Raw genomic sequence first — 23934 nt, 5'->3', positions numbered from 1 at the left:
CGTCATCAGCTACAGCTAGGCTGCTGTGACTGCAGTAAGCTTTGTGGGTGTTTGACTATAGACTCTTTGAGTGTCATATGACATTATTAGAAACGCATAGAGAGCCAGCTCTGAATGTCCATAAAAGGTTTGTAACTATGATTTGTTTCCATTTCCATTCTTCAGCGTTATGGGAGTATCAATGGAAATAAATTTGAGAGCAACTAGTACTAGCGGACTCATAATGTGCCATAGTAGTGTCATAGTATCATATAAATACATATTCTGAAGAAAACCTACAGTCTTGACATTCAGTAATTGGGTAGTATGATCAAAATAAGAACATTATAATGGTGTGTAGAAAATCTAAAATGTTGACAAGGCAATTCCAAGGCCAAGTCTTTGCCACATTTTGTCCGTCTTACACGGTCGGACATTATTGATGACTTCTGGTCATAACGCATTAATGATGTGCCTATTGCCTTGTAGAACGTCATGTTTTTGTGTGGCATTATTGAATTACCATCGTTCTTCATTCATGAAGTCATGACTCATTATATTCCAGCCAAGTGTACTACAGTATATAACCTCTGCAGTTTATATATTCCCTGGCTGGCATGTACAATACAGTCTACTTGCCAGCCCATAGAGCCCCATTGTGAACCTGGACATTTTGAGTACCCTATACAGCTATATACCCTATACCAGTGATACTCAACCTCAGGCCCGCGGGCCACATCAGGCCCGCGGGACCATTATGACTTAACCTGACGCTGCCAGATGAGGGCGGTATTGCGGAAACATATTCCCCAACACAACACTCATCTGGGATCTCTGACGGAGTTGAGCCCTGAGTCAGATCTGCTTCGTACCGAACCAATCAGCGTGAGCTAAAGGCGGGATGCGGATGTGACGGTATATAGACACGTCGATATGATTGGTTGTGTTTGCACGCCCACACGGTGATAGACAGACGCTCCCATCCAATCATCTACCATGTATCTTGAAAAAAAGGAACAGCCCCGTCATCGAATTTGCTTCCGCGATCCCAGATCCAAATAAGCTGTGAAACAAATTTGTGTAGCAAGCTTTTTGGATCTGGCAGCGTCAGGTTAATTATGACTGGCCCACCAATGAAAATCTAAAAAAAAGAAGAAAAAAAATTCTGGAAAATGAAATAAAAACAAATAAATCTGAATTAAGTTATCTTTAATTACATTATTATAAGTATTAAGTAATACTATTAGAGTTGTACTATTACTCGAACGAAAATAAAAGCTTGGGGAGGGGGGGAGATGCAATGCAAATGAAAGACATATACTGTGTATCCCTATTCCCTGACATAATTTTATAGCTAAACGGACAGAATTCTATTTTATTTGAATGATGAAACCCAGCTGCCATTAATAGTTGGAAATGGAAATGGAAATTGCGGAAATTGCGGAAATGGTGGAAATGGAAATTGAGGAAATGGAAATTGCGGAAATTGCGGAAATGGTAATTGCGGAAATTGCGGAAATGGTGGAAATGGAAATTGCGGAAATGGAAATTGAGGAAATTGCGGAAATGTAAATTGCGGAAATGGTAATTGCGGAAATTGTGGAAATTGCTCTTCACTTATAGCTATCTATTTTCAGGTAGATTGTTTTATTTTACTCAGTCAGCCATATCACTACTCATTTTTTTTCATGAAAAAGGTCATAGCTGGGTAATCTATTTTCAGGCAAATTGTGTTTATTGTATTTTATTTTACTCAGCCATAACAATTTAATTTCTGTTAACCAACTTGCTGGCTGGCAGGCAGGCAGACAGACAGCTACTCATAGACAGGCAGACAGACAGACAGCTACTCATGGAGAATTGGACAGGCAGGCAGTCAGACAGCTACTCATAGACAGGCAGACAGACAGCTACTCATGGAGAATTGGACAGGCAGGCAGACAGCTACTCATGGACAATTGGACAGGCAGGAAGGCAGACAGCTATGTTTTGTGGGAGTGTGCAGGTTTTATTTTGCATAGAGAGATGTGTGGTGGAAGTGTGGTTTGGTCGGAGATAGAGCACGAATGAACGGCCATGTGCTCATGTACCCCCTGTCTATTAGGTCAGAAAAGTAATATTTAAACAGTAAATAAGACATTTTTGGCGAATGCAATGTAGTCTATATGTTTTGTGGGAGTGTGCAGGTTTTATTTTGCATAGAGAGATGTGTGGTGGAAGTGTGGTTTGGTCGGAGATAGAGCACGAATGAACGGCCATGTGCTCATGTACCCCCTGTCTATTAGGTCAGAAAAGTAATATTTAAACAGTAAATAAGACATTTTTGGCGAATGCAATGTATATGTTTTGTGGGAGTGTGCAGGTTTTATTTTGCATAGAGAGATGTGTGGTGGAAGTGTGGTTTGGTCGGAGATAGAGCACGAATGAACGGCCATGTGCTCATGTACCCCCTGTCTATTAGGTCAGAAAAGTAATATTTAAACAGTAAATAAGACATTTTTGGCGAATGCAATGTAGTCTATATGTTTTGTGGGAGTGTGCAGGTTTTATTTTGCATAGAGAGATGTGTGGTGGAAGTGTGGTTTGGTCGGAGATAGAGCACGAATGAACGGCCATGTGCTCATGTACCCCCTGTGTGTCTATTAGGGTAGCAGTATACCAGTCATACCACACCCTCTTTATTCACCCAATCTCACCGTGTGTGATGTTTTTCTGATCCCAAAACTCTACGCTGAAAGTACAGAGATTTGATGACATTTCAACCATCTGATGTGATGCATAAAAGCTTGAAGCTTACAAAAGTGTCAGGAAACATTGGGACAAATGCATGTCATCTGGGGAAGATTACTTTGAAAGGGACGGTACATAAAAATGATATATGTGCAATATTTGGAATAAATGTCAGCCCTCACATCTGTGGATGGGATATGCTGTATGACATATCAACTGAATGTACTTTGTATTCACACCCTTCAGGAAGTCAGTTCCGTTGAAGTCAGTTCAACGGACCACAAAATGAAAATGCGCAACTGTTCCTCATTAACCACTTAAGTCCTATTTCAAACTTCATCGTACGGAGGTGTCACACGGCGAAAATAGCAAATCTATTAGCTCACAATGTGATGTGTCGCACGTCAGCTATAGCTTGTAGATCTATTTTCTAAAAAGTGTGACATTTGCAAAAAAAAACCTTGACACACCCAAAAAAGGAACGCCAGTTTCAAAGTGGTTAATTCAAGCTTTACGATTGGGTGTAGGACTGGTTCCGCTTACTAGTTTTCATAATCTGCGTCTGATTCCTGAGGGGGAAGCAGTGAGACCAATAAAGCAAACCCCTAAACCCTCTTTGCAACTCTGTCAAGTGGGAATCATCATGCCATGACCCCCAATTGACACTCAACTCTCCCATACCCTTCAGTGACATGTGTGAGAAATATGTGTTTCAGAGTGACAACTTTGAGAGCTTGATAAAGAAACTTGGACCAGTACGTACAGTATGCACTCGCTGCTTCTGGGGTAATGGTCCATTTGAGTCCATTTTAACACACTCAGGGTTACATTAACACTTGAACATTTCACTGTGTGGTTCTTCTCATGAGGCTTGGCTGCATAATGTATGTGTGTACTTTAGCAGCAGAAGGTATGTGGTAAAAAAAAAAGGTGACGAGCATGAATGAGCATAATATGAATATGTCCACATCCTCATAATGTGTTTACATTGATAGATGTATTTTTCCTTTGAAAGAGAAAAGCAATCTGTGCGTGCGTGTGATGGGAAGGAGAGCCGAAAGATCTTTCTTTACAACATCACTGCTACAATATTCCTTTTATGTGCCATATTATCTGCAACCGATATCGCTTATGATGGGGAAATTGGCTCTTTATTGCCCTTTGAATGGCACACTTTAGATTAGATGCAACCATAACTGAACACAATTGAAAATGCTCTTTTGTGTGAGCTCCTGTTAGGGTGAAGAAATGAGTGTGACATTCAAAAAGTCAGTCATGTCTACTGTACATCCGGCTAGTTAAGCCTCCATTTTGTTCTATTGTTTGATAGACTGCAGCAAACACCCAGCTGTATGCACTGTCTGCGAAGCCACGCTTACCTGAGGATATTTGCTGTTCACTACTAGAGTCAGGTGTGATGTGTTAAAGCTTGTGAGTAGGACTGTCTTAAAAGAAAATATGTAAATACTCATACAAATATAAATAATCGTCAGTTATGAGTTATGACCCACCAGAAGAGTGTGGCTGCAGAGACCTTACTCTCTGCCTGTATTTTCTTATTTGTCTTTATTCGAGACATTTTTGGGAGTCAATTGTGCCGTAGGTATTTGCTATTGGTGTCGTTGAGCCAGGTAGGAGGGCCGGGCCGACTTTGAATGCTGTGTTTACAAACTATACGAACAAAGCCTACTACCTACCTTTAAAAATAGAACATAAAATATACGGCATGTCATGACAGAATCTCACATGCTTTTCAATGTGCTCTTGACAGTTCTTAGAGTTTTAAACTAATAACACAGTTTGACATATATTCGTCACATTAAGAGATTTTTTTGTAAAAATAGCCTATAGGCCTACTCCTCAATGTAGCTACTGTACTCTCCAACAGCTATCAAGTCATTTGAATTGTCACACTTGTATATTTCATACTCCACCCTCCAGGGTGTAATTAGGCTTGCATATTTGCTTAAGCCTCATTTATGCTCTGTAGTAGTAAATAACTGATTTTCAAGGTGAAAATCAAGCTACCAGAAACACAATACCAACACTTTTAGAATCTCTGCTAGGAAATTGCAGAGGCAATGTTGTGCTCGGGTGTTATTGAGTTATGTTTGACATTATTGATTAGAATTGGGGGTTCCCAACCACTGGTACGTGTACCACTGGTGGTACTTGGGTACACAGAGGTGTACACAGAGTAGTCGCCAAAAGGAGAAAAAAGACAAAAGTGGAATGAAATATTCTAAGGGCCTTTCTCGGTCCCGCCCATTGTGTCCCATTGTGTCTTGTTGTCTGTGTTTAATGGCCGCTCCAATGCATTTCCAATGGAAGCCCAATGGTTTGACTAAACATTTTTGTTTGATGGGGGGGGGGGGAGTGGGGCAGAGCACATCCATCAAAGCTGTGTTCAAACACAAGACAGGTGTCAGGTGTCTGAATCCGTATAAACACACCTAGGATTCCATGCACGGACAAAAGAAGCTGTCTGCCGGTGTCTCTTCCAGGGTTTTTAGACAGCTGGTGGATGGAAATGAAGCTCCACCCACGCGGCAGATTGCCGCGTCGGGCCAGATTCCCGGAAAAGCAGCTTGCCCCAGCGGCATTCTCCCGCGTGGGTGGAGCTTCATTTCCATCCACCAGCTGTCTAAAAACCCGGAAGAGACAACAGCTTATTTTGTCCACGCATGGATGTTCAGGTGTGCCCAGGCTGAATGTATAACTGCAGCCCAGTAAGGGCATATGTCGACCCTGCCCCGCTCCCCTCCGCCCCACCCCCTCCTGGTGCTGCGGCCATCTTGGTTCCTAAACACAATGTAAACAATGGGAGCGGGGCGGTGCCGAGAAAGGCCCTCCAGCCATGCTGAATTGAGCATGGCAGCACACATAGCCATTAATAGAAGATTTGAGAACGCATTAATTAGAAATATCATCAGTTAATGCTGCTTAGTGATTAGACAGACAGTTTTGTCAGAGCAGCAGCATTATTGGCTTGGGAATGGAACAAAAAGGGCAGGTACACGTCTGTATTTTAACATCAGTTCTTGAAGAGCCAAATATTTTCTGAGGTGGTACTTCAGTATAAAACGGTTGGGAATGGGAACCAATGGATTAGATGGTACATAACAGCTGTACGTATACTTCATCTCCCCATAAGTCCAGCCCCAGCCGCATGCTTCATTACTTACAGTACACGGTCAGGATTTATTCAAATGTACTAGCTAAATGTATTAGCTCAACCCTCCGTGATGCCAGTGGATATTGTGTTGTGACGTGAATGCTGTCTCTCCTGTGGTTTATTACATTGTCCATAACACTTATTGGCAATTATTTTAAATAAATAATATTATAAGCTGTTGATGTGAGACACGACATAGCAGATAAGTATGAAGAAAAGCTGAACAACAAGTGTTGCCAGAACAGAGAGTTTTTTTTAATATGCTAATGAGAGATTTTACAGAACGGGAACAAGCAGGTAGAGAAATAGAAAAAAACACAAGACAGCAGAGAAGAAATGATGGCATGCATTACCATCTAATAAAGTAGCTACGGTAAGTAACCTATATTACTTACTACATTCGTTTATATATCTCATTCATAGATTATGAATCACTTGTGCTTGAGCAGTACAGTGTGTGTGTGTGTGTGTGTGTGTGTGTGTGTGTGTGTGTGTGTGTGTGTGTGTGTGTGTGAACAACACCGGTGTCAACTGGGCTATATGAAAGAGATAAAGGCCTAAAAAATGCTGCGGTTTCATTGCTCTAAAAACGCTAACGTTGCAGATAACAGTTAGCCTACTCCTGTATAGTAAGTTAGCCATACAACTCTTGTACTATACTGTATACCTTTAACTCTACTTGTGAATTACAGCTGTATACTATTACTCCTGCACATGCAGAACAGTTTTATTCTATGTAGGACGCACAACAGTATGATGACCTGGCAACCAGTTGCTGGGAAAATGCAGATTATGCTCATTACACCTATTACAATGACTGACCCATCTACTTTGCAGCATTGCAGAGGAGAGCCAGCACCAGGCACAGGGAGGATACACGGCATGAATGTGCTTTCCATGATGCCTGTCACTGCATTCTCGAACGTGTGCCGCTGAGCCAATGTATCGGAGCAGGATGCTGAGATCAGAAAAGTCTATACTTGAGTCATGCCCGGAATCAACTGAGTGGCACGACCGTGCGACAAAGTGTGAATTAACCCCCCGAGGAAAGGAGCGAGGTCATCCGGTCTCTGGCAGAGTAAGGGGGCCGACGTGTTCCTCCTCCTCCCTAACTATCGGGAGCTGGCTGGTGTTTGCACTTTGAGCTTGTACCTGTTCAGAGACTGTGTGCACAGCAGTGTCTGGCTGTGTCTGTCTGGCTGTGTTGTCAGTATCTGTCCCCAGGAGCAGAGGGGGAAGAAAAAGAAGGATCCAGAACGATTTGGATGAGAAAAGTAAAGAGGAGAGGAGAGCAGAGACATTGACAGAATCAAACCCGATGAAAGGTTGATTTTGTAACATGGAGAGAAGGGGTAAAAACAGAAGAATTAGACAATGAAAAAGACACAGTAGAAAGGTATATGGCAATTAAGAATTGCTGAAGAACAAAATGTCAGAACAACAGAGCAGGAAAACGGTTAAGAATATATAGATAAGAATGACTAACTACAGCATAGCTCATCTACATTAGTGACTAGTCTGTGTTCATTTAGCCCCATATGTGCCCTCTCCCTACGCTCATTCTGTAGCTCCGAGATACAGGCACATATGGGGCTAGTGTTCATTTAAACATTCACAGAATGCAAGGAGACTTTGGACTTGGCAATCAGGATGATAGGAGATGTCAAAGCCAAAGGGAGACGTCAAAAATGGTCATACGGGATTCAAAATGACGAACAAAGTTGTTCTTGAGGCAAGTTTGTAGAGTGAGTGAGGATAGATGGCTATATGAAAAGATTTATTGGAGCACGTGGGCAGTTAAAGCCTTTTTTGCAAATTCAGTCCAGTCTGATTAAAATGTAGCAATCTGTTGCTACAGTAGATATATGTCCTTCTCCTGAGACACACCGTTGTCTGCCTGTTACAGCTGAGGCCTGGAGATAGAGAGAGCGCTTTTTGGGGGTATAGATGGATGTCTGTAGCAGGTTTTGTGCAAATCAGAGTTATGACTTTTTTCAAATGACCAAATTTTGATTTGTAATTATAACATATTTTGTGTGCGAGGAAGTGAAGCACACAGAACATACATTGGTGAAAATGTCCTGTGTTTACTATATTTACCATCTAAAAAACAGGGCAGAATTACAAAAATAAGCAACAACAATATAGGGTATCAAATTCCTTGGGGCTTGAACCATCTAAATTCTAAAACATACTTCAGTGTATAGTCCAATGTATACTGTACTGTGCAGTCCTGACTGAGAGATATTCTTAAGAATGAACAGGATATGTATCCGGCATGTGAAAAGGTGAAGGGTGCACTGACTAATGCAGTAGAAAGGTTTAAAGCGCAAAAGGCAATTAAGGCACTTACATCCTGGGATTTCCGTCAGCTGGTCCAGTGGAGGCACGGTCTCTAATGTGTCAGCGTAGCTCTTAGCCGCCAGCCTTTGCTGGTGTCGTGCCTCAATCTCCTTTTTGGTTCTCGGGATTCGGCATTTGAAGATGCAGCACAGTGTAATAACTGGAGGTGAGATAGAGTGAGTGAGTGAGTGAGTGAGTGAGTGAGTGAGTGAGTGAGTGAAAGAGAGGGGAGAGTGAGTGAAAGAGAGGGGGGAGTGAGACAGACAGACAGACATTATGTTGGTCTGAACATTTAAGGATTTCGTGTTAAAGTGAGTGCGTGTTGTCTAGCTGTTCTGTGTGTGAGCTGCATGGACCAAAAGAGCATCTATATTGGATAAACAACAGATCAATACCAACACTCTCTGGGTAACATGACTGTCGAAGGACTATAAACCCAGAGACAAACCCCATGGAGCACACAGGTCTTCCTGTGGGTAGATCTGCTCTAGTGGCAAGAGCATCTTCATCAGATTTCTCTATTATTCTGTATTATTAAGGGTATTTTTGCAGTCAATTTGTATTGGGGGTGGAAGGGGGCAGGGCGGGGGTCACGAGACATGGACAATTAGCATCCGGTGACCACCACCGCTAATTGATTACAGGTTACAGCTGGTCGTGGTCCCTCGATCCTTATTATATCTTTAAGTCTTGAGAGTGTAAAATGAAACCAAATAATGGACCCAGCTGATGGGTCCATTTGGTTTCATTTTATGAAGCTCAAATGCTGAATAAATAATGCATAAGGGTTGAAAAACACTGCTCTAGCTCACCGGTCCCCAGAAGTTTCATGAAGAAATGAAATTAAAATCTAAGAAATTCCATAAATTAGAAAACAGATAAGAAATGGTGAAAATGGACAATCTACAAGCTCGCAACCCGGCGCAAAGCAGCACGCTGTGAGCTTGCAGATCTGCTATTTTCACTAAAAAGTTTAGGAACCAATGCTCCGTTAAGCCTGCAGGGCCAAAGCAAAGAGACACGACATAGCAGATGTTGTGAAAGAAAAGCTGAACAACAACACATCTTGACAGTTACAAGACAGTGTTACCAGGACAGAGAGCTATTTAAAAAAAAATCTAATTGTTATAATGATCATTAATTATATAACCCACCTATATAACCCTCCCATGCAGACTCCCTCCCCAGTCAAGAGTTCAGAGTTTTAATGAATGTAGAATTATGTGCAGGATGTAATTTACATATAAATGTGAGGAACTCTCACACTTATGCCAAGTGTGCCAGTGATCACCCTCCTTGGTGCCAATGTTGGCAGAGGTGCCAAAGGTTTCTTTAGTTTCTATATATTATTCATATGAAACTGAGCACTACAGCTAACAGTACAGTTATTCTAGTTGTAGCCTACAGCCCTACAACTCTTGTACCATACTGCACGTCTAACTCTCTACATGTAATTTACCGATATATACTATTACTCACAGAACAATTTTATTCTATAGGACGCACAACATTATGACGACCTGCAGGCAACCGGTAGCGGGCAAGATGCAGACTATATGCTCATTACAACTATATGGTATTACAACGATTGACCAGAGGTGAGCCAGTCTGAACAACAGATACAGGTACAGGATACAAGCATGAATGCGCCAATGTCGCTGAGCCAATGTCGATATCGATGAGCCAATTAGAGCAGGATGTTGAGAACAGAAACAATGTTACTGCATCGTCTCGTCCGAAAACAACTGAGTGGAGATGGTTTACTTTTGTGCTAGGCCACACACACACACACACACACACACACACACACACACACACACACACAAGCACTTTGCCTCCATGGATTTATGTTGGCACTCGTTCTAAAGTGAGGCATAATTACATTAGACTTTGTATTGGTGAATGTTTCTGTCTTGAAACAAACAGGCAAACAACAAACAAACAGATAAATAACTGTCTAAACATGAATGGAATAGGCTAATGAATCCCTGGACAATTTGTTGGTTAAAGAATCCTAGCAAGTTGTAGCAAGTTTGTGATTTTTGTCTTGGCTCTGAAAAAACAACTGCTGTGATGGGGGATGCAGAATGTGCATTGCAACATTTGATGTATTGGTGCCAATGATGAAAAATGGGAATAGGGATTTGTACATTTGAAACCAGTCCAACCCCCATTATTTCAAACAAATGTAGAGAGTCTATCAACGTGCCTCAAGCCTGAAATGGCTGATCCTGTGCTTCACTACTACAAGGAGAAGGACGGACATTTAGAGCCTTTTATTAGGTGCTAAGTATAGAAAAACGACTAAAAGACTAGTCGTTTTTGTATACTTCACCCAATAAAAGGCTATAAGTCCCCATTATTTCAAGTTGTCTGCCAATAACACAACAGACCTCCATGTACAGCTCTACCTGTAATGCTGTGTTCACATAATTCACGCTGGCAACTACAGAGATACAGTCTACCAGGGGTGGCTCGTATCACTATCAATGGGCAAGTGGGCTGCCCACTTGCACGGCACTAATAACAGCACTAATAATTTCTCATCTTTACTAGGGTTTAATAGAGAGGGCCAGGGCCTATAGTAAATGTTAAAATGTTTTAGAAGAGATACTTTTATATTCTGGTAGAATCTAAAGCAGCAACAGCATCAAATAGTTACAAGAAAAACACAAAATAGGTCAAAATGGGCAGATTTCTTTTTTTACAGCCCAAAAGGCTTCACAGCTGACATGACACGCCTCCTTGAATTACTAACATCTCTCAGCCCCAGAGCCATCCCTAAAGCCCGCCTCAGGCCGTGAGGTCACTGGCTTTTGACCAATCACAGCGCCGGCTCCTGTGTTGTTGGTTTATGATGTGAAGTAATGGCGGGTGGTGGAGGTATTTTAAATGAATTAAGTTAATTATACTTTATAATCCGTTTTGTCCCGTGTCCGTGGAGGGGAAAATGAAGTTAAGAGACTGGGGGTATATCGATATCGTCCATTATGGATATAACAAAAGGAAAGACGCCAAAATACGTTTTGTGGGGTTGAAATTCTTGCTTGGGGCAGACAGCTGCAGACACCACTTCTTGGACGTTGGACCCACAGAAAGGTACTGCGGATTTGCTTCATTTATCTCACAAAGTTAAGAAACATGATCGCTGGTTTAATCACATTGAAAGTGGCTCGAGCTCTCATTGTGTTGGGAAAAGTGAGGAGAGAGAGAGAGAGAGGCTGTGTTTGTATGTGGTTGTGTTTTTATTTGTTCCGCGTGCGCACGTGCGTGCAAGCCTTGCTTGCATCTTTATTTCATTTTGGTCGGTGCTGTTTGCGCCAGTTGCGTGTGTTTGATTCGTCTCGGCGCGCATGTGTGTGAGAGACCCTTAAAAAATCACACCCGTGTGAACTGAGTGTTGCAAATGCAACTCTCCTCTCCCGCTGCCTCTCTCTCGCTCTCTTTCTGTCTGTCTCTCTCTCTAATTAGCAGGCAACAGTGCAACTCTCTCTGTTTCTGGCACAACAGCGCCACTCTTGCCCCTACTGGTACTCTAAACATAGTCACATAGGTGAGGACGGACATTGCTGTTTGCTGGTCTTATATTTTGTTTAAAAAGTGCATTCTATTGTTGCTATGGTTTAACCCCTGGCTCAAATTATTATAATTATTAATAATGACAGTAAGAGCAGCTCTGCTCTGACTGTCTGTACATACAAATACAAACAATGTTCACTGGAGGCTGGAGCAGTGGGGTGTTGGTTGTGGAGCACTTGCTGTAACAAAGCATAGGCCTATAGTAGTGTCATTGCTGTACTTAGTTTGATTTCTGGAATATAATCCTATTGCTGCAGGTTGAACTAGTATTTCGTTGCTGTTAAGTTAAGAGGTTTCTTCCCGACAGCAGAGATATACAGTATAATCATAATGGGTGTCTTATAGGCCCCCCACCCAAAATCACCACCAGCCTGAGTCTACATTTCATTTTCAGTGGAAGCCAGCCCTAAAGTCACAACTGCTGCAACAACTGTTGAACAATTTGTTCAAAGATTGTTGGACAACCATTTCAGAAACTTTATACATCCACATATGATAACAGCATCCTAAGGTTAGCAAGAAATATCACCTCTAATACTAAGCATGTGTTGTATGGAGAATATAGGTTGCTACCTTCAGGAAGGAGATATGGTGTACCAGCATACAATAAGGTCAGACTAAAGAGGTCCTTTGTCCACCAGTCGACTTTGAGGCTTAATCAGGAGTTGTTGCGAACGCAGTGAGCACTTACTATGAGACCTAGCAGATCATGTCTGTGTGTGTGTCTGTCTGTCTGTCCGTGTGTCTGTCCCGCTATCCAAATATGGAGTGTGTTGCATCAGCAATCACTCAGCTCCATATATGGGCACAAAAGGGGCCAGGTCCACTCAGCTCCATATATGGGCACAAAAGGGGCACCATATAAGGACCCAGCTAACATTTCCCCGCTAGCTACCGCCTCCCGCTGTCGCCTTCACAGCGTAGCACGCCCGGGCTGGCTTGGACTTCCCCCCGCTGTCCGCGCGTCAAACGAGCGCGATCAGTTACTTTTTAATGCGATCGTGAATTTACAGCGATTTACAGTCCCTCCTCACGCTGACGTAAGGCTTGCCTCCCCCGCCCGTCTCTCTCTCTCTCTCAGACAAGGATGTGCATTATATGTATAAAATACATAATTTTTTAACTATTGAATATAATTAAGTGGATTCTTCTTCTACTTCTTCTTCTTGCGGTTATATTTATTATTATTATTATTGTTGTTGTTATTAATAATAATAATAATAATATGTACCTGCAGACTAATTGTAACTTTAGTTCAGGCTAGCCTACCTAGCCCCTGGAGCCGAGGCTTTACCCGGCATGCATTGCAGTGTTGTTGTTTTTGTTGAATCGACGTACGGGGGTGGAGGCAGTCGCAGAAGACAAGACTCTCCAACAAATGCTTATATTAGTTCTTACACAGTTTTTCTCCGGAGAAATTCAGTTGAAAGGTCAGTGTATTTTTATATCCGATATCTACCGTGTGTAGTGTAATTGCCCGTGTTAGAATCGTTTCGATCTTTATCTGTGTATGTTTCCCTCTAGCTAGCTAGCCTAGCTACCTGGGCAATCTATTGTTTGGACGAGGGATAAGGGGAACGGGGATAAGGTTAGCATTAGCAAACGTATAACTCATGCTATTTTAACAGGTAACTTCTTATTGTGTTGATAAGTCCTTAAACACAATTATTCGAATTAGATAAGATTTGATACGTTGCTTGTGTAGACTACATAAACAGCATTTAGCTGTAAATCACATTTTTTGTCATTCTTTGTTTTAGAACTTCTCCTATGGTACCACATCAATACAGCATGGGGTCTGTGTGTATGTGGGGTCTGCAAGGCTAAATCTTCGTCAAATGTCTGTCTTGCAAATGTAAAAAATATCACATAGTAGGCTAATGTTTAAAACAGACTTTTTTTGTTATTCTATTATAGGTGCAGATGCAGTGACCAAAATGAGCATTGCCATGCAGGTACGTTCTGAGCCATTTCTTTTACTCTTCTCTCTGTTGTCTCCTCTAAAGGAACTTTGCTAGGCCACAATTGCAAATAAAGATTTGTCTAATTACAACACATTTTGATTTAATTTGTCATTTTATTCATTTTGTTGTTTTATTCTAAGCCTGATTTTTACACTTGGTTGCATGCTGAATATAGCTGGTCTACAAGCTCGCAGCACATTGTGTGCTTGTAGATCTTCTGTTTTCATCAAATTGATTTTTATGTACATACAATGTTTACCATTTTGTTGTTACTGTGATTTCAGACACAGGACTTGGATCTGTTGGGCGTACAAACGGTAAGAACATTTCTACCACTGAATTAAGGTTGCATGCTACAAGCTCTCTTGCCTCAAGTTTGCTGTTACATTTGAAAGAAATTTGACTTGAATTTGATTTCATTTTACAGACAAGGTGACATGCTGTACAGAGCTGAGACATCGTTCTTTAATTTAAGGTAATTGTTCATTTTACCAAGGACAGAAAATTGGCACCCAACAATGTGTAACTGTGTACCATTGTTACCATCATAACATTTTAAATGACTGAGGTGTATTATGATGAGTACTGTGGCACTCTGTGCCACACTATGAGCTTGTAGATCTGCTATTTTTCAACAGATAACAGCTTTTAAAATAATGTTTAAAACCTATGAGGCGACACAGATGCGTCCTCAGGTCTAAATGGGTTAAGGCAGTGGTTCTCAGCCATCAAAACGTTATCCCACAATAATTTATTTAATTAATTCTGTGATTTCAGACGAACTTTCGCTGGAGGAAGACCTATCGACTTCAAATGCAACCTCTGCTGGAAAGGCTACCACCAGTCGGGTTTCCCTGACCCTCTACTATACGCAACATCCAGACCTCAAGGAACGCACCCAGCTTTCCGTGCTCGGACATACAGACATGGGGACATACATACATTGCTACGCTCAGAAACTCCTGACTCCACTCAGAAGAGAATTGGTGTTTTAATGACTTAAGCACTTACACTTGAGAACTGATGTCTTCTAAATCCTCACAGATTTTAGTTAAAACATTTGCTGCAAAATAATATATATTTACAGATTTGTGCCACATTTTCACGATGTTTCAAAATTAGCAAATCTACAAACTCGTTTTCAACAGCTTACAGCTTTTTAAATAATGGTTAAAGTGGCTAAAACCAGGGGATCTTGGACTTCAGTGACAGGGACCTGGGGTCTGAGAGCCGGAGACGTTGGACAGGGTGCATTTTGGAACTTCTGCTGGCGGCCACCACCAGTCAGGCTTCATAAAGGAAGGAAACGGACAGGCACGGCAGGCAGCTCATCAAATGGTGGTCCGTGGCTCAAATGGTGAATAACTTTGGCATGAAAAGGGTTCAAACCCACCGCTATAGGGGTTTCCAAATGGACTCTTGAATGTATGCTGCACGATTTCTTGCTCAAAAGGTGAATCTCGATTGTGTGTTCTGTTTATTGCTGTGTAACTGTTATTGCAACATTACTGGGCCTACATAACTAACTCCACACAGAATAGACTTGGTGTTTTATAGAAATTAAACTTGAACTGATTCCACAAAATGTCTTCTAAATCCTCGCAGATTTTAGTTAAAACGTTCACTGTGTTTGGGCCACATTTTAGTATTAGCAAATCTACAAGCTTGTGAGCTTGTAAATCTGCCAACAATCTAACAGCTTTTAAAATTATGGTTAAAGTGTTTGAATGGTATGACTGTTTTCTGAAAAGCCTAGATGTTTCTGTATCATTGGTGTTCAAACGATTTACTCCAATCTGAAAATATGTTGTTCCAGGGACCGCGCTATGAGCTTGTAGGTCTGCTATTTAGTTTTATCCTGAAAATGTGCAAATCTTTGAATATATATTGTTTCAGAGCAAACGTTTTTAAACTCATCTTTGCTTCTGGGTAGTCCCTGGAACAACATATTTTCAGATACTGTAGGTGTCTGCGGCCAATTTCATAATATTTCTGGGGTCCTTGACATAACATAATTTGAGAACCACTAATATAGAAACATAGGTTTTTCAGAAAACTGTGGAAATGTGGACACAATCTTATCCAACATGTTCTGGTGGTTTCAGGAAAGTTGGTGTTTTATAGATTTTAGAAGCCAGTGGTTCTCAGAGTGGTCTTAAAGTGCATTCTCAGCAAAATGACATAAAAATCAACCACTTGTATTCTAAACTTGGTTGTTTACATATTTTTTCTATGTGCCTAAATGATTTCATTGTAACCTTTTTTTTTCCTAATAAAGAAACAAAATTAAGTATACATTTGCTGCTTTATTATGTTTCTATAAATATGTGGGAGGGAGGTGAGCATGGGGGAGGATCGAGGGGTGCGGGGTCATATGGGGGGGGGGGGGGGGGGGGGGGGTGTCATAAGACAGCTCCACGCTGTCCTGCTGCTGCCGTCGTAGCTGACGTTCGAGTCGCGGCAGAGAAGCGGGGCGCCGGCTACACGCGCGTCGGCGCGCACGGCACACGCTGATCAAGAACGACGCGGCCACATCGTGCGACGCGCCCGGCGGAGGACACGATCGGCGGCGCGCGGCGACCGCCTCCCGCAGGCGGCGCGCCATAACTTGCTAGCTGGGGAGTCCCCAAAGCAGCTATATGTCCAAAACCCAAATATGTACGAGCTGCGTTCGCTTCCCGCGTTTGCGCGTCTTACTCGTAGTACTAGTAGCCATGGGTAATCTAGGCGGTGGATATTGCTCTTGTCTTCATCTCTTTATGTATGTAAATTGTCTTGTTCTTTGTGTTATGTCAAATGTGTGTCTATGTGTTCTGTATACTTGGCTGCTGGGTTGCAACTTCGCAAGACAAATTTTAGTGTGAACTGACAATAAAGTACTATACCATATATCATGATACAAATATCCAGTACATCTGATCGGTGAACCAATATTCTCCAGCGCTTGCTCCATGCACGCCCAGCCGCCCACCCCTCTAGACCAGAAAGCACGGTGGCTGGGCCAGGCTACAAAAGCTACAACAGCTACAGAGCAACAGAGTGTATACAGACTAGTACAAGTAAGTTGAGCTGGCTTCAACTTCACACACAAAGCTACAAAGCGACAGATGCTGTGTGTAGCTTTGTGTCTGTTGTATCTGTCAGTGTGAATGCAGCATCAGGGTCAATTTGTTTTTGTTTTTATGTAAGACAGTGATTCTCAAAGTGGGGTTCTAGGAGGTACAGTATATTGGTATATTAGGAGCTCATTCAAAAAATCTATTTTCAGCAAGTCATTACGACGGCATCAATCAAGGCCCTCCAACATGCATTTTACTCAACTGTAGATTGAACTACTCTGACACTAAAACATTCCAGGTGACTAAAATGTGACTAAAACTAAATGAAACCTATTCAAAAGAGTAATGACTAAAACTAAAACATTTGCTGCCAAAAACAACACTGGTCCGCAGCCAAATACATGGAAGGGTTTTATGACTTACTGACTGCTAGAATGAACATGGAGAAGATGCCGATGACCTGCCATAGCCGCAGGCCCCAGAATACAACAGTCTCTGAGTTGACTTCAGGTGGCTTCGGTGGAGGGTCTGTGGGTAAAAGCTATATGAGAGAGATAAAACATCATTCAGTCAAAGTCTTATTTATAGTATTATTTTATTTAGTCATACGATGGTGTACACACTAGTGCCCAAATCTCTCTGATCTACTACAAACTGAGTAACGGGTTACATTGCGTCTATTCAATAACACAATTTAATTGAAACATATTTCACTATTGTCTCTGTCTGTCTGTCTGTCTGTCTGTCTGTCTGTCTGTCTGTCTGTCTGTGTCTCTCTCTCGCTCTCTCTCTCTGTCTGTCTGTCTGTCAAAAATACTTAAATACCGGTAGTTGATGCATTAAAATGTGGCTGTATCTTTTTTTTTTCACCTCATGAATGTTATGTAGCCTGTGATAGTGTGATTAGTGAGTAACAAATCTTAACCCATGGACTGGTGCATGAACCCCCACCACTGTTGTGTTGTGTCAGCTAGGTCTATGATGGACCCACCTGACACAATAGTGGTCCCCAGGTTGCTCTTAGTGAGGATGGTGGTCCCCTGGGTCAAAATCTGTTGAAATCCCTTGCTCTAGTGTCCATCCTGGCCTCGTCCTTACTTTTCAGTGCAGAATAAGAACAGCATCGCACCACACCATATTGAAAAGATAATGCTAGTGCACATCACATGTATTACGTGTACTCTGTGCATGTGTTACAAGGCCAAAGTTATCTTGTGAATGACATATTTATACAACCTTATGCATGGACATTGGCCATAAGCAAATTGCCATTTGCAAAACAGTGTTTTGCGAATGGCCATTACAATTTATGGCAAATCCGGCACAGGATTTAGATTAGAAGTAAGTCTCCTGAAGGATATTATGCATGTGTCACCATTCAGTCTTAAATACCTAGAAGTCAGTCAACCATGTTATCGTGCTGTACTTTATATGGATCATTAACTGAAAGCCCAGTAATGTATTACTAATGGGCGATATGTCTGCAAAGATATATTTCTTTCTTTCTGACATTGTTGAAGTGTGTTGATTGTGTGTGCGTGCGTTGTAGCCGCACTAGAGCCACTCTATCACTCTAGTCTGATGCATACCTGATCAAATCAAAAGAAAGGGCCGGGTTTCATCTCGGCTACATTCATTGCTTGCTTGCTTTTTTGTGTTATTTCCCCTTTCATCCTTTCTCTGGAGACTATCGCCTTCACCAAAAAACAACACCGGATTGGTCAAAGTGGTGTCGCTGCTTTTTTACTGTAGATAATTCTCTTATATGGGGAAATGGAAAATGCCATTGCAAACAGACCAGTACTCAGTGTATCCAAATAAAAATGTTTCATCTACTAATAGTGTGATATAAAAATAATGATGTGATGTCAGAAGACACGGTGAAACAATCTCTGCTCACCCAAACATTAACATTGAATCAAAAGTAAATGAATGCATGCACTATACCCCAATTGTCTCATATCTAACAGACTTCTTTGATATCTTGACTAGGGATGGAGTCCGATGGAGCTCGATAACCGATCCCCGGAATAAATCAGATAACTTATTGTATGTTTAATCAATCAAGACAAGAGGCGATCAAGAAATAAATGTAATCATCCAAGCTGGCACAAACATGTCGGTCTGAATGTGTATTGATATCTGCCAACCAGTGCTGTCCGGGTAAACAAAATTATGCTTTTAAAGTGATGGTATACACATATTAAATCAGTTAACAGTTTCTTTCATGTTATTTTATTGGCAAAAAGGTCAATTGCCTTCCGTCTGTTAGAACAGTACTGTATTTGAAGGCCGTAGTAAAAAGATTCTGGTTCTGTTCAGAATTTATTGTCTCCCGTGACCCGTCTTTCCACAAAATAATAGAAAATGCTCGATAGTGGGATCGATAAGAACCCGGCTCAATACGCTTGATCGATAAGCTGCTCGTTATCAATAAAGAATAACGAGCTCCGTCCCTAATCTTGACACATCAGTTTGATCACATCAGGTCAAGGCTATTATGGGATCACGTTATATGATAAAATAAGACCTTTATTGATCCCGCGAGGAAAATCAAGTTGCCAAAGGCAGCACAGCAGTTACAGATGCAGATTACAGGGAAAGAAAGTGTACTGTAGATAAAGCAGGGTAAAATAAACACCCTCAGTAAATGCACGGCAAGGATATTCAATTGTTGAGCATATTTTGTGCCATGTGGTCCTGCACTTTAAATCTTAGCGTTTGAAATTTCTTTAGATTTTTGAATCTCAATCGATTCTGATTCGGTGCGAGAATGAAGCAAACGTATTCCATATTACTGTAAACTTTGCAATAGCTTTTTACCTTTTTAAAGATCTTCCCCTGTGTACATACGTAACAAGCCTCACAGTGCCTGAGCAAAGTTAATTGTTTTCCTTTTATTTTTCCTGCTGTGTGTCAGACCTGGTTGGCTTTATACTAGTGAGTTGATGGATACAAATGAAAGAGAATGTGTATGATTAAACTCATAGGCTAATTTAGAATAATATGCTGCATAAGTCATAAGCAAAGTCCTGGCTGCCCTCCTGAGTGGAGGAGAGGACACATGTTGAGGGGATTGTTGGCTTTTTTTCTTTTCGTTTCTTTAACACTTATATACGCTATACGGCAGTGGTTCTCAATCCGTTTCATTTCAAGGCCCATTATTTAACTCATTTAGACCTGAGGTCGATTCTAAAAAAATGTCTTCTAAATCCTAAAAGAAATCTGGAAAACCTATGTACAGTACAGTACAGTACAGTACAGTACAGTACAGTACAGTACCACTCACTTCAGATGGGTCTGATGTTTTTATGTGGAAAAGGGAGGGATACATCTTTCTCCTTGTGCTGCAGGGAGCGCTGAGCCTGTGTGAATGGTCTGTCTGCCTGTTCTTCTCCCTTGCTTTAGTTTATTTATTTATTGTTTCATAAAAAAAAATCTCCTGTTCAAATAACGCAGCATTTTTCTGACTGCTACATGAGGGTACAGACTGCTGCGCCTGTTTTGCAGGTTTCTCTCTGCAGTAATAGTCTGTGGCTGAAGTGTTGCCGGGGGCCGGTTGCTTTAGATCTGCTATTTTTCAATAGCTAAAGTATAACATATGGTTTAAAACACTATACGACGCTATACGTATACGGCAGTGGTTCTCAATCTCAACCCGTTTTATTTCAACTTTCAAGGCCCATTATTTAATCAGCTTTTGAGACACGGACCACCATTTGATGAGATTTAGCCTCCCAGACCCAAAACGAAAGGATATTTTGTTGTCGTTGGATAAGACTTTTTGTCTACACTTGCATGCTTTTGGCAAACGTTTATCAAAATAACAATTCTTCTACATTCTCTAATTGTGCAGACTTCTTGTAAATGAAGTAATGCCAGATGTTTAAGAATAATTGAACTCTTGAGAGCGTAAAATGAAACCAAATGGACCCGGGTCCATATGGTTTGTTTAATTTTACGCTCTCAAGACTTAAAAGTCTACGAGGGTCCATTTGGTTACCAACCAACTCAAGGACCACTGGTGGTCCCCGGACCACTGGTTGAAAACCACTGCTATGGATGCATGCTGAACTCAGGCTACCTTTTTATTTGATGCTTAAATAATCTATTCAACAGGATATTGTGTTTAGTTCTTGTTTGTTTTTATTTTCTGACAGGAATTCACCCTCAGTCAGAATGTTTCCCTCCTACTATGTCAATGTTCGTACCAAAGCAGAGCTTGTTTTTTCATATGTCAGGTGTTTTCTAAGGTTCCATATACCGGCAGGGAATGTTTCTTTTGTTGCGTATACCTGCTATTCTGGGGTGGCATAAAGTCAGCAAAAATTTACATATTGAAGACATCCTGTTCTGACACTAGAATAATAATAATAATAAACAGTTGGAGATGTTATGGTGTGAAATGTTGTAAAGTCTGCCCAGAATATTAATTGGACTTTAGTTTTTCATTTCTTTGCGGCTGTTTTAGTAAACTGACAAATGTCCCCAAAGTGTGTTATTTGAGTCTTTCAGTGACTGAAATGGTTTACAGTAACCATTCTGTAATTGGATCAGTACAGTGATCTTATCATCTTGTGACATACATGCATTGTTATTTACACAAACCTGCTGATTACTTCATGTCATGGTGGCTCTCATTTGACAAAATGTACATAATAAAGCACTGTCCCAGGCCAACAACAAAACAATACGGCCACGCAGTATTCACTCTCACACAATTGTATGAGCCCATTAAAACACGTTTTCCCGTTCCACATCGAATCTCACAATATATCAGGTTTCGCCATAAATGTAGTCGATCTTCGTCAAATAGGGCCGGGAGGTTTAACCGCAATGGCAAGGAGACATTGTATATCAACACATAAATTTACCTTTTTATATAGCGAGGACAATTAACCCATCACGGAATATCCCAAATGACGTTCCTTTTTAATAGGAGAAGCAGTTTGAGAACAGAGTGAGATATATATATATATATATCAGGCTCTTACCTCTGGGTCCGGAATCTGAGAGAGCACGGAGGACAGGCAGTAGGACAGTACCACTGCGCCCCAGCCCAGTAGCACCAGTTGAGGAGGAGGACATGCCGGCTGATCCCCTGCCATTCTTTCCCCCTGGCTCTCCCCGCAGGCACCCTGCCCCCTCTCTCTTCCGCTCCCCTCTCCGTCTTTTACCCTCTGCCTGCCTGTGTGTGTGTGTCGCTGGTGCCGTTTACTGGACAGGACCACAATGGCCTCTGGTGATTGATGGCGACTACGGTGCTGACTGCTTCCTCTCATCTGCTGCACTGTCGCCCGGCGCTCTCCCCCTTTGCCTCGCTTGCACAACACGGGAATACATGGCGGACACACTAGTCCTCCCTCCCTGTGCCGGCTGTCTGAAACTGCTCTACTACCTCGAAGGGAGCGACCGTGTAGTGCTAGGGGTCATTAATTAATTAATAGGTGTCCCAGTGTGGGGTTACATCTAGTCTGATCTAATATGCTGGGGACAGGTAGATGAAGACAACATGGGGGGGATGGGCAAGCCATCCAGTCGGCTGAGCCTTGCCTATAGGTAGAACTATAGGTGGAAATGTACTGTGACATTATCTATAATTACCACATCCTAAGCAAATGCGTTGAGCGTGTTTAATTATGTGTGCAATGAAGCAAATAGGTGCCCACGGTGCATTATGTGTTCATTCATTGGAACTATGCAGTTGGTTTTCAGAGTAATAGTCAGTTGTGGGTTAAGAAAGAAACTGGAAGTAATTCCATGTCCATGATGTAAATTGTATCAGTGGATTTGTGCCCACTCTAACAACATACACCAACAACATCTACACCTCATGGATATGTAGAATATATTTTGATATACTACTAATATAATGTTTTTAAGGACTACAATGGAAATAAGCTCTAAAAGCTCTTTTGTGTTTCATCCTTTGGGCAGATACATATTATAGCACTGTATGTATTGCTCATGTATACAATGCATTTGTGTCGGTAAAAGCTTATATCAGTCAATGTATCAGTCAAAGAATGCATCAGTATATCAGTAGTAAAGTACCAGTAAGACGCCCTGAGGGCGTGAAGCGATCCGCCTGGGTGACTGGGGACGACAGACTGCTGGGCGAGAGCTGGGGGGGGGGGTTGTCAGATCAACATATGGAATGAGTTCTGTACTGGCCATATATGGAGTGTGTCTTGAGTGTACAGGGTTTGATGAGGTCAGATCAACATATGGAATGTCAGAACAGGAAGGACGGGTGGAGAGGGCAGAACAGGTCAGATCTATATAAGGGTTTGAGGTCAGGTGTAGAGTTGCTTGGCCGGCTCCATATATGCAGATCTAGGTGATGAACGAACCGATGGGAAATGATATGGCCATATATTGGCATTCCCATATATATGGGGAACGGCTCCTTGTCTCTACGTCATATATGCCCATATATGGAGATCCCTGGTGATGTGACGTGATGTCCCTGTCCTCTTATCTCTGCTGTTATCAATTTGTGTCGAGTGTGAACCACGTCATCTATACGACATCAGCTAGACTGTGGCCACCTCGGTAACGGAGGGCCAGTGGCTATAGCAACCTGGAGAGAGATAAGAGGGGACATCATTATCTTGCCTCAGAGCTTCTTCACCATAAATTGGTTGGTTATCATCTAAAGATGGATCACACTAATGGCCCCACCACTTATCACTCGCCGGAACAGTGCTTAGCCCTTTTAGGACTGACACCAGGTTCTACAAATGTCTTCTAAATCTGAAAAACCTATGATTTCTATATTGGTGGTTTTCAAAATATTTCATGTCAAGGACTGCAAACATTATATATGTTTGGCCACCGACCCCCATCTGAAAATATGTTGTTCCAGGGACCCCCATGAAGCAAATATTTGAGTTAAAAACGTTCGCTCTGGAAGAATATATATTCAAAGATTTGCACCACATTTTCACGATAAAAAAAATAAATAGCAGATCTACAAGCTCATAGCGCGGCACCGAGTGCCGCGCTATGAGCTTGTAGATCTGCTATTTTTCAATAGCTAAAGCATAACATAATGCTTAAAACGCCAAAAGGGATTCCCGTACAGAATGGGTTAAAGGACCAC

At 41.7% G+C, this 23934-nt stretch overlaps 1 protein-coding gene and 1 long non-coding RNA gene across 2 annotated transcripts; one reads left to right on the top strand and one right to left on the bottom strand.

Moving 5' to 3' along the window:
- Positions 1-6943: 6943 nt before the first annotated feature.
- On the bottom strand, positions 6944-21937 carry tmie (transmembrane inner ear; the record flags this gene model as incomplete). Its single annotated transcript, XM_080779043.1, has 4 exons — positions 6944-7098; positions 8238-8387; positions 17253-17370; positions 21824-21937. 4 exons carry the CDS (start codon positions 21935-21937, stop codon positions 6944-6946), a joined length of 537 nt encoding a protein of 178 aa, XP_080635169.1.
- On the top strand, positions 13724-15658 carry LOC308326339. Its single transcript, XR_013965081.1, has 4 exons — positions 13724-13761; positions 14055-14087; positions 14198-14245; positions 14548-15658. It is a non-coding gene; the product is annotated as an uncharacterized lncRNA (long non-coding RNA).
- Positions 21938-23934: the final 1997 nt, after the last annotated feature.

The sequence above is a fragment of the Protomyctophum bolini genome (genome assembly GCF_963924005.1).
Source record: "Protomyctophum bolini genome assembly, chromosome: 12".
NCBI classification, from domain to species: Eukaryota; Metazoa; Chordata; class Actinopteri; order Myctophiformes; family Myctophidae; genus Protomyctophum; species Protomyctophum bolini.
This window is presented reverse-complemented; position numbering and strand designations above follow the sequence as displayed.